The sequence below is a fragment of the Petromyzon marinus genome, chromosome 28, assembly GCF_048934315.1.
Source record: "Petromyzon marinus isolate PM22_M1 ecotype Great Lakes invasive population chromosome 28, UKy_Petmar_22M1.pri1.0, whole genome shotgun sequence".
Lineage (NCBI taxonomy): Eukaryota > Metazoa > Chordata > Hyperoartia > Petromyzontiformes > Petromyzontidae > Petromyzon > Petromyzon marinus.
Genome location: NC_133694.1, coordinates 4,175,012 through 4,187,144, shown reverse-complemented (window position 1 = coordinate 4,187,144; position 12,133 = coordinate 4,175,012). Strand labels below are relative to the sequence as shown.

The following is a 12,133-nucleotide window of genomic DNA, read 5'->3' as shown; positions in this document are numbered from 1 at the left end:
GGATTTTTTCTCCGGGTCCTTCGGTTTTTCCCTCCAGCTTCCGTCCACAATTAGGAACACGCGTTTAGAGGACTTGGCTCTTATAAATGTGCACATAATGATAAGCCACTTTGTTGAGCTATGATTAGTGTCCAGGTCGCTCCTGAAAAAGAGCTATATGGCTCAGTGAGCCTTTCCTGGTAAAAAAAAAAATAGTTTTATTTTAAATAGTAATTCGCATGCTTTTCAGATTTTGTTCCGATCCATAGTTCCGATCAAGATGTCATAGCAGGTCATTTGCATTTATTGCAAATCGCCTTCTCTGCCCACGTTAACGGTGTTGTAGCTTCTCGTTTCATTTGAATTTCTAAGAGCTATCTATCCTACTCTCCCTTCACTGTTTAGTTCGTCATTTTGATCTCGGTATCCCTGAAATAATAGTCCGAGATATACACACCACTGTATATTGCTGCCTACTTAAAGTTATATTTTTATTCCTGGAGAACGGTGATCATTTTCCACCTAATATTTAATCCAATTACATAATTATTTACATTTAGTGCCATTGTATTATGCATCAGTTCCACTTTTTGATGGAAAACGTTGGTAATGATTCATATGCGCTCATTCGCTTTTCATAAAAACGGATACGTGCAGAGACTATGGACGTGTTTTCTATTAAAATCGCCTTTCATGTCTGCAAATACATTCGTAAAAACTCAAAACATTCGTCAATGACACTGTAGAATATAGTATGACGGGTGTCTTTTAGGGCAATGACCCATGTATGTATATTGAACTTCCTTTGCACCATATGTAGCCAACTGTGAGTGAGCGTGTCAGTGAGTGGGTGAGTGTACGTACGTATGTTAAACTTATTTCGCACCGTACGTAGCCAACCGTGCTAATCGAAGGTGTGGGGCCCCTTCTTCATAGCACATCAATTAATAAATGGCACACGCATCTGACGGAAAATATTACACGAAAACAATGTTCGGCCTCGTTAGACGTGAAACATTTTGGAATCGGGCCGACAAAAAAAAAACAGATTTTAAAGGATGATTAACGAAAGAAAAATGTAACTTTGCTAGTGGGATTTTTTATCTGCCAGTACCGTTCCAGAATAACAAAGAATTTTTCCTCCCCACACACCCCACCGCACCCCCCCCCCCAAGTCCTTGGTTCCCGTTTGGACTTTGATAAGTGCCAGGGTTGGCACGATCTGCACAAATTTCAGCCTCGCGGCTTCACGAGGGCAAGCATTCTGGCTTGGGTTTCGGGCGAGACTGAGCGGACACCGCCGTGCCATCGCGAAACGCACGCCGCGCCGGTGCCGCTTCACCTCGCGCTCTCTCCCGCACGGTCTCGCCTCGGCGCAGAGATGCCCCGCGCAAAGTTGGCCGTCGCGGTTCTGAGCATTGTTGTGTGGGCTTCACATCAGCAGCTCTGCGACGGTAAGTCGAATTACGTTTCACGCGTGTACAATTGTTTTTTTTTTTGGGGGGGGGGGGGGTGGGTTGGTTGGCTTTGTTTTTAGGATGCTGCCGCGGTGTAAGTTGGTTGGCACGGCAGTCGAGAGGTTGCCGGTTTCGGTTCTATCTACCGGCGTGGCAGTTGAAACAGAGGGGCAAGTTTTGTAAAAAAAAAATCCCCTTCTCCTACCTGTGGGATGCCATGGTGGCTATGATATGTTAACTACCTCGCCTGGTATACAGGAGGTCGTGGGTTCGATCCCGACCCTGATGCCTGCTGTATATGTGGAGTTTGCGTGTCTCTCTCTCTCTCGGTGGTCGCGTGGATTTTTCTTCGGGTCCTCCGGTCTTTCCCTCCACATTTAAAAACATTCGTTTAGAGTATTTGGCTGATAAGCCACTTCCTTGAGCTATCATTTGTGGCCAGGTCGCTTCTAAAAAATAGCTATATAGCTCAGTGGACCTTACCTGGTAAAATAAAACATGATTTAGTTGTAGTGTGTTCACCCAGCGGTTTAAATGGGTAAACCACGGCTTTTCTATGATCGGTAGCATTAGTTGTGGTGGAGCCAATTGTGGGTAATCCCACATCTTTAAAGATGTCTGGGTCAACGTGAAAGAGAAGGGCAAATACACTCTAGAGGGGGCTCTCTAGATGTCCCTCTAGCGGAAGACTTTCCGTCGGCAGTGGTGTGAGCAAGCAATTTATTTATTTTATTCTCTGTAACGTTTAAGTGTCACCAAAGTGCAGCTGCCATCTAGCCAGAAGCCCCTTGGAGATGAGACGCAAATCTCAAAAGGCTGTCTTGGCTGACTAAAAAAAAACAATTAAACTGACACTTTCTTTCGGTAAAGTCACGTAAATAGAAGAAGGGCTTTGTTGGAAGGATAGGGTAAGCATTTTTGGAGCTTTTTAGTTGAACATAACAAGCGATTGTTCTAGATGTAATTGGAAAGACGAGTGTGCAATGGGTGGGGACACGTGGAGGAGGAAAATTACTGAGACAGGCACTGGAGTGGTCCCTCGAAGTTCGTGACCAATGGGAAGACCCTGAGCCAAGAAGGTGGCGGTGGTGAGATACCATGATAGAATGTCGGGCGTCGACTTTGCAATGACTACGTGCCTCAGCAGGATGAATGAAACGATGACGAGGGCGTGGCGGCATCGGCGGCATGGGTCGCGATGCGCTGTTGTCGGCGGCGACATCGACGGCAACCGTGACAAAGGTGACGCTGACAATGACGGCGACCGTGATGTTCCCGACGACGACCGACGGCGCGCGTTCTGCCACCCACAGCTCGGCGACAGTGTACCAAGCAAGGGGTCTCGATCCTGGGGGGCAACACCAGCATGCCCGACGAGCCGGTGGTGGGCAGCATACTCAAGTACAGGTGCCCGTACGCCATGCGGCCGTTTCCTGTCCACACGCGCGTCTGCCAGAAAAACGGGGACTGGTCGCCGCTCGTCAACGCCTACAACCAGAAGGCGAACAGGGCATCGTGCCGCTGTAAATTCGCACGCGCACAACGGGGGCCCCCCTTTAGTGCCCCGGAGGGGGTGGATGGGGGGTGGGGGGGGGGGTCTTGTAGAAGGCTGAGCTCCCCCTCCCCCACTCCAACCTTGTAATTCATAACAAGTAAAATAATTTGCTGCAATATTTTTTTTAGTACATGTATATATGTTCGGAGAACATCCATAACCAGCAGCTGCTGCTCATCACGAGGGAGCATGTGGGGCCGCTTCCCACGAGTGAGAAAATTTTGAGTAAATAAAAAGACCTCAACAATCTATTCTAACGTTCTTCCGGTAAAGTCACGTAGATAGAAGAAGAAAAAATAATAATAAATAAAAACCACGACGTTTCGATCGGACCCCCACCCACCCCTTTTTCCTGATGACGAAACGTCGTGAGGTTTTTTTCTTATTATTTTTCTATCTACTTGACTTTTACCAAAATAACCAAAGAATATGAATTCCTGCAGTAACACAAGTTTTAAGTCAAAATTTAATCTTCTACCTGCTCCTTATAAACATTTTTCAAACCGCAACCCCGCCCCCTTTTTCTCTCCCCACCTTCCCCTGCTCTCCACCTCCCTATTCTGTCTTCACGTATAAATATTCGAGCTAGCCAACGTGGACGGGCCCGCTGCATTACCAGTGAATGTCCCTCTCTCTTGAAACAAACTGGCGGCCCGCCCGACGCTGAGCGAGGCAAGCTCCTCAGACCGTTAGCTCCTGACACGATGCGCTCTGGGCTGCTAACGGGTCGTGCTAAAGAAAATCACTCTGGAGTGCTCTGCCCATTGAATGCACCCCAGATCTCCTGCTCCCCCCCCTCCCTGCCCGCATCCCAAAGCTGTGCCGGGTGGCGACACAGGACAAACAATCTACATCACGAGGCCTCCTTTGCCAGCGCCAAAATATAATGATAGGGTTTTTCCCCTTTTTTTCTTGTGACAAAACTGATACCTTTTGCAAGGAATCATGTTTACATTAACCGCAATACTTGCAGTCGGAATGCAAACAAAAAACAACACTCTGATAATTTATGCATTGTCCTTGAAACTGATTGGTCCACACCAGAGACAGCTTTCCTTAGAGCCGAGTCTCATACGGTGTTTGACCAGCTGTCTTTGATTCCTTGCAAAAGGTTTCAGTTTTGTCGCCATAAAATAGGAGGAAGCCCCTATTATTGCAAACAATTTAGTTGATTATTTACTTTAGTTCGATACAATTAATCGACTGATTGTTTTCGGCTCAAGTTGCATGCCTAACTTACACACGGCCCAGCCAATCGGCCACTCACGCCAGCTATGCTCCTAATCCACCAATGTAATTTCCTTTTTCGCCTCCCTCCCCCACCGACAGCCATGACATGCGTGGGGCCACTGGAGTTTGAGAACGGGGAGTATTTCCCGCGCAAGCACCCCTACAATGTGGGCGAAACCATCACCTTCTCGTGCTACAGCGGCTTCTTATTCTACGGGTCCAGTACGCGCACGTGCCAAGCCAATGGAAAGTGGAGCGGCACTGTTCCCGCCTGCGACGACGAGGGTACGTGCCCGCCCACGTCTGTAAAATGCATCAGAATTGTCACCCGCTCGCCCGCTCACTTGGCCTGGGCATGGCAGCCGCGACACACGTTCACAGTGAAGCGCTTTGGAGCGTTTGATTATTATTTTATTTACCCAGTAAAGTCTCTAAGCATCATGACTCTTTTTGCAGGTGGGTCCAGCCTTAGTTTTTTTTTTTTCCATTGGAGGGGGAAACGGTGATTGATATATAGAGCCCATTGAGTGATTTTCAGAGCATTTGTCGAATTTGCCAAATTTGGAACCACGACACCTACACACGTTGGAATGACGGTCACGAGATCTTTAACATCCACTTTGAAGCAGCAAATACATCTGCAGTATTAATTACGGTGGCCCACTGGATTCGACCCGCGAAACTCTGCAACAATGGGAGCACGTGCTACCGCTAGGCCACGTCACTGATCATTGAAGGATCAAGTGGGGGAAGTGCTCACCCAAGCCTGGCTCTAGTTACAAGAGGTTTATAGAATTTGTAGTAATTATATTCCTTTAACAAGTGCCAGTATTAATTCGGCCAATGAAAGCAACGATGCAAATATTGGTCAACGTTTGCTGTTTAGCTCTCCGACATGTTTTCAGGTTGCGCCACATGTTGTCCAGCATGATGTCTGACGTGCAGGTAAAATTGACGCGCTCCCAGCACGGTCAGCGATGCAGAAGTGTTTTTAGTCAACATTTACCGAGTGGGCAAAAATCGTAAAGAATGACTATGACACAGATATCATAAACCTATCACAGTTCACATTAAGATCCCTTCAAGTGACATTTGGTCCACACGGTGGAGGACACCACTTTGCCATCCAGCCTGCATATAAGAGCATTGTTCATCAAGTGGCTATACTCTTTGGTTCTATTCGGTAAAGTCACATAGGTAAAAATAAAACAACAAAAATCACGACGTTTCGGCCACAACACAAGCGGCCTTCATCAGGTGAAGGGACCAGGCTGTCTCGAGGACAGCGCTGGAGGGAAACACAGCCACGCTCAGACCGCGACCTTTAAGCTGTGTGCGAGGAAACAAGGTGCCTTGACAAAGGAATTAGCACGTCCCTCCATAAAACCTTCTGCTGCAAGACCCCCTAGATTCTATGGTCTTCCCAAGATTCATAAAGAAGGCACCCCACTACGACCCATCGTATCCACGATTAACTCCCCTACCTATAGACTAGCCCGTTTTCTGTCAGATACCTTGCTGCTTTCAATGGTACAGTATATTTTTCAAGTAGTGGTACCCCAAACTTTCGCAGCTCTTAAAAATTCCCTTTTCACACCATCAATAGGTAAACTCCCCCTTCCCCCCCCCGCGCCAACCGGCATGTGCACCCGCATGTACACCACCTCTACACCGTTCATCATGCTAAGTCGGCCAATCAAATGCTAATTTTTATGCTAATTCCTTTGTCAAGGCACCTTGTTTCCTCGCACACAGCTTAAAGGTCGCGGTCTGAGCGTGGCTGTGTTTCACTCCAGCGCTGTCCTCGAGACAGCCTGGTCCCTTCACTTGATGAAGGCCGCTTGTGTTGTGGCCGAAACGTCGTGATTTTTGTTGTTTTATTTTTTACCTACATGACTTTACCGAATAGAACCAAAGAGTATGGATCCTTGCAGTCACGAAAGCTTTAAATCTAGAACATGAAGTGGCTGTCAAACAAATTTTGAAATACTCTAAAATGGACAATGATTGAAATTAAATGCAGAACCAATTGAATGTGATGAGTCCCTGGTGACCAGGCTGAGCTCCTCACCTTCACTAGACTTGACAGCCCAGAATATAATTGTAAAATAATAGCAAAATACAGCAGGCTGTGATTTTAGTAATGTCCGACATTTCTTAAGAGAAAACCAAATAAAATGAAATCAAATTATAGACAGTATATGCAAGTCCTAGTTAGATTGAACATGTGGCAAGATGTTAACTACCTCGCCTGCCATACAGGAGGCCTGTATGTTTGGAGTTTGCATGTCTCTCTCTACCCGTGGTCGCATGTATTTTTATCCGGATCCTCCGGTTTTTCCCGCCACATTCAGAATCAACATCACGCGTTTAGAGCATTTGGCTGCTATAAATGTCCACATGATGATAAGTCAATTCGTTGAGTTATCATTTGTGATGGCCAGTTCGCTTCTGAAAAAGAGCTATATAGGTCAGTGGGCCCTTACCTGGTAAAATAAAATAACATTTTCGCTGTTTATTGAGATTTCAATGCTGTGGGCATGACAGGAGTTGCTAGGGAATGCGTCATCACTCCCAATACAGCAGCCAATCAGCTGCTGGGAAAATAACACCGTACAACGTGGCCACCATGAAGCCATGACTCAGTGGCACTTAAGCTGGTCTGTGGCTGAGGTAAGTTTATTCATGTTGTTGTTCATAATTATATCCATTATTAAAGTGTAATTGCTGTCATTAATATAACTCGTCATATAATCAATCAACGAATAATTATGCTATTAATTATTCGTTGATTGATTTGACTTTGATCACAAACTTATGAGTGTGTTCCTCGCTACACCTAAGTTTTCAACTAACTTTACGATGCTTAACAGTCTTAACTTCCTTATGGAATTGGAGGTAAGACAGGTCTTGGCTTAGGCCACGTATAGCATTGCTTAAGTCCTGAGCTCATGGTCACAGGGTCTCGGGTGATGCCAACTCGGCTCTCTGACCTGTTGCGTACACATACCTGTCAACCCCTTATCAGTGTCTACCTTACTACAGACCAATTCAGATCTTATTGGTCACCCCGTGCCCCTTATACATCTCAACGTTCATCCTACAAAGTCCCATCACAGGGGAGAAACACAAAGGCAAAACTGAATTGTGCCCGTATTGAAACGGCTGTATGCCATACGGACTTGAAAACTCAATTTCCCTGTACAATACGGGTAAACAGTATGGGTTGACAGGTATGCATACGCACGGTACGTTGAACTTCTTTCGCACCGCACGCATGGCCAACCGTTGCTAATCGGTGGTGCGTGCAGACCTTTTTGAGCCATCCAATGTTTTCGGTTTTTTTATTTTTTGGGGGGTCATACACAGGTTCATTTTGTCGAAACCCCGGCGTTCCGTTCGGAGGCCGCAAGATGGGAGTGGACTTCGACATTGAGGGAGTCGTCTCCTTCACCTGCAGCCCGGGGCTGGTGATGTCCGGCGACACCAAGCGCATCTGCCTGTCGACCGGAGAATGGACGGGGAAGGCATCGGATTGTGAAGGTCGGTTGTTGTGGGCCCCCCCCCCCCGTGTTACACCAGTACTCAATTACAAATCAGAAATTGTCTTTGGTAGAGTGTGACCTCATTGTTGTTGTGCGTCCCCCCCCCCGTGTTGCACCAGTACTCGATTATTAATCATAGTCTTTGGTAGAATGTGTTGTGGGTCCACCCCGTGTTACACAAGTACTCAATTAGAATCAGAATTTGTCTTTGGTAGAGTGTGGCCTCATTTTCGTTGTGAGTCTCCCGTGTTACACAAGTACTCGATTACGAATCAGAATTTGTCTTTGATTGCGACCTCATTTTTACCTTCTTTGGAAGTCTGGGTTTTTTTTTATTCCGTGGCTGGTTCCTCTCGGTTACTGTTGAAACTTTAGATTATAGATTCACAGTGGCTCCCTTGTGTGCTCCATGTACTTAGCAATTAGAGTTGTCATGCTATACAGAGTACTGAAAACCCGATTAAACATACGTTAGACCTAAACCGAACGACAGTCTTTGACACTATAATCGAGGATTTATTCACCGTAAATCTATATTTAGGAGTTGGGGAGGCAGGAGACTGAAGTTGGCCGAGCATGCTGCGTCAATCCTGGGTAAACAATCTAGGAAAACAGGCAGTCGATGTGGGCCTACATCACGACCATCAGCGTGAAATAATGAAGCCAATCCACGCGTTCCCTCTGCCCGTCTCGCCAGCGCAATTCCAAGCACGGGGTTTCAGTTTGCGCGATTTTCGCGTAAATGCGGACAACAAACCCCGTTCTGTCCGCATTTTTTAAAAAATTGCTACATCCTCGCGGCTTTGAATTCACTCATAATGCGGCCATGCGGTCCAACGTGGGACACAACATTTGTGTTGTAAACCGCGTGCGCTTATAACTCGCCAAAATGTGGCAGCGGTGGCGTGGCCGGTTAGCGCTGCGAAACCCCGATTTCGATTCCCGGGCCAGCACCGGTGATGATTAGCTGAACCGGTCATGGGATGGGCCTCCCCTAGGTCAACTCGGCCTCGATTGAGTACCTGGTGCGGTGTGTAGTAAACATCGCCACTGGGGAGATAGAGGTGGCCGCGCGTGGTGCTGGCCACTCGCGCCCCCCTGGTTTGCCGTGCCGGCCTTCATCGGCACTTGCTGCTCGCTCACGGCACTTGTCCCAACAGTCTGTTACGGGATTCACGGGGGATCTTTATCTTTGCTACTCGGCAATAGACTCGGCAGGCGTGAAAAAATAATATATTTTACTCTTTCTGCCAGTAATAAGATGCTCAAACGCCAAATAGGAACCTTTTGCGAGGGATCAAGTCTGCACTAACCACACGTACTCGTGGTGAACATGCGAACAGAAACATGCTCTCATGTTTTCTATTTGGTTTTCTAGTTGTTTTTTGAACATCTTAACACCTATATTCTTGGTTCTTTCGGTAAAGTCACGTAGAAGGGAAACAATAAAATAATAATACAAATATAAAACAATTATCACGACGTTTCGACTGCAACACAAGCAATCATCATCAGGTGTGAAAACCACAGCAAGAAAAATTTGAAAAAAAGTGGCGGTTTTTCAAATGTTTCTTGCTGTGGTTTTCACACCTGATGATGATTGCTTGTGTTGCAGTCGAAACGTCGTGAGAATTTTATTGTTTTATATTTTTATTATTTTATTGTTTCCCTTCTACGTAACTTTACCGAAAGAACCAAGAATATAAATCCCTGCAGTCACGAAAGCTTTAAATCAAAATCTTAACACCTGTTTTATTGCCATTAAGGGTCAAACCTATTCTGAATTTTGTATACTTTGATACTGGCAAAAAAGGTCCCATTTTGTAGCTGCTCACCCAGAGCTATGAATGCCCTTATGGTGCATTGTCTATGTACTGTTCGCCTCTTGGCGTTGTTCTCTGGTCTATCACTGGTGAGACTAGGCCCTAAAGAAGGCTGTCTCTGGTGTAGGCCAATCAGTTTCAAAGACTGCATATACAGTAAAACCTTGGATTGCGAGTAACTTGGTCTGCGAGTGTTTTGCAAGACGAGCATATTTTTTTAATATATATAAATTTTCATTTAATAAACGAGTGAGGTCTTGCAATACGAGTAGTACGTATACGCTTTGTCTGCCGAGCGTCACGTGATCACAACTGATATACGAGTGTTTTGATATACGAGTGCTTTGGATTACAAACACGTTTCCGGAACGAATTATGCTCGCAATCCAAGGTTTTGCTGTCTTATCGGAGGATGTTCACCACAATTAGCGTGTGTGGTTCATGCAGACATGATTCCTTGCAAAAGATTTATATTTGGTGTATGAACATTTTAACATCTTTTTTTATTGCCAGAAAGGGTAACAACCTATTCTTAATTTTTTCATACTCGGCAAGCAGCTGTATTGTGCGGTTTCGCTTTGTGTGGCCGTTTAATTTCCCTTGCACATCTACTGCGTAAAGCAAGGAAAGCCTATGCAATATCCCCTCGTTATTCGCGATTTTGGCTCTCTGCGAATAGCATCTGGAACTCTACACGACTGCTTCGAGAGAGAGAGAGAGAGAAGGTGATTCGAGAAAGTGATTATATTATAATGATCATGTTCACGTGTTTAATAGCTTATTTACATATTTATTTGAGGTAAATCATAGGCCAATATCATAAATCTGCGAAATTTGCTATTCATGAGCATATCCGATATGTATCCCTTGCGAATAATGAGGGAGTATCTTATGCATGTCTCCTATGCTTTTATGATCGCAGTATCATACAGCACAACTGACACGAAGGACTAAGACCGTCACTGCTGGGCGTTGATTCTCCGCAGCATGCCCGGCCGTCTGGAATACCACTGGACATTCCAAATATTCAGTCTACACCTTTCAGGAAACACTTAAAGGCCCCACCTCTCGCGCCCGGCATGACAATGAGCATCCATGCCTCATGACCATGGTCATTCGTGTTTGTCAAATGTTGCGCACGTTACACATTGCATTATTATTATGATTATATCTTACGCCACTAATTATTATTATATGATCTTTGTATCCTCACAGATATTTACAGCTATGACAATCCAGAAGATGTGTCGTTTGCACTCAGCAAAGTCACTTTGTCAATGGGTGTTGAGCAATCAGGTACTGTGTTGCAAGCGACACGCGAAATATTACTCTTACTTTGTGTTTTAAATGTACATTTATAGATTTGTGCGTGCGTGTTTTGTCTAACAGCGTGGGAAACGGTGGTGCAGTGGTTAGCACGCTGCACTACGAACCCGGTGACCCGACTTCGATTCCCACTCACGGCCAACATCAGTGACGATTATATTAACCGGTTCTGGGCCTCTTTTTAGTCGACTCGGCCTCCAATGAGTGCCTGTGGTGCGTAAACATCGCCACTCGGGAGACAAAGGCGGTCGGGCGTGGTGCTGGGCCACCCACCCCCTCGTGTACCGTGCCAGCCTTCATAAGTCCTCACTAACAGCCCTTGTCCCCAAAAGTATGTGAAGACTATCAGGGTTGTCTTTGTCTTGCAGTGTGGGGAGTGGTAGTCCAGGTGTCAAGCACAGGTGCAATGAAGTCGGTCACGACGACCTGAGTTCGATTCCCGCTCATGGCCACCAACATCAGTGGCGAATATCTGAACTGGTCCTGGGCGTCCCCAAGAGAGGGGGAATAATACAAATTAAACCCTGAGTTTAGCAATACGGAGCCTAATTGTCCCCCTTTAATATTACATATCCTGCATTTAAATTGACAAATTGTGCCGTTTAATATGTTGGTATTTGTACGTGTGTGTGTTTAAGAATCAATGGCACGATCCATCAATTTGACGAGCTTGTACGACACGCACATCTACCTGGTCATTGATGCCTCCTACAGCGTTGGCAAGGAAGACTTTGACACGGGTTTGAATTTTGTCAAAGATCTCATCAACAGGGTAACGCACCGCACACACCTCACCCCCAATCACGGTGCATGGAGACAATGGGTCTGCATATTTTGATTCGCACCCCAGCGATTTCATTATATTATTTGTCACGATTACGGGTCGTGATTCAATGCAGTACATTCATTATTGTTTTACACTGGTCCCGGTAAGCGTGCAACGAAAGGCCAACGTTGGCATGTGGTTTGGAACCGTTGGAACCAGCGTCGGCCCAACATTCCTTGCTTGCCGGCGTGACGCGTGTAGATTCGCAAGTTGCATTAGGGCTCCCATGAACCATTTACGCGCAACATTTATATTAGAGGAGCCTCCACAGTGTTCTCGCGGTCAACACCCCGGATTTGCACGACAGAGGCGATGCCAGTTCAATGCGATCGCCACGGACGGCTGTTCAAACAATAATGACTAAGTTTCTTAAATTCCCCTGCCTCTGTCCA

At 46.0% G+C, this 12,133-nt stretch overlaps 1 protein-coding gene across 1 annotated transcript in view; it reads left to right on the top strand.

The window, feature by feature from the left end:
- Positions 1-1,210: 1,210 nt before the first annotated feature.
- Positions 1,211-12,133, top strand: part of LOC116946924 (complement factor B-like) — a 29,050-nt gene continuing 18,127 nt past the window's right edge. Inside the window, exons 1-6 of the mRNA XM_032962204.2 lie at positions 1,211-1,433; positions 2,750-2,959; positions 4,321-4,506; positions 7,591-7,764; positions 10,805-10,885; positions 11,554-11,687. Of these exons, the coding sequence (XP_032818095.1) occupies positions 1,361-1,433; positions 2,750-2,959; positions 4,321-4,506; positions 7,591-7,764; positions 10,805-10,885; positions 11,554-11,687 (858 nt within the window). The 5' untranslated portion in view covers positions 1,211-1,360. The remainder of the gene's footprint in view (positions 1,434-2,749; positions 2,960-4,320; positions 4,507-7,590; positions 7,765-10,804; positions 10,886-11,553; positions 11,688-12,133) is intronic.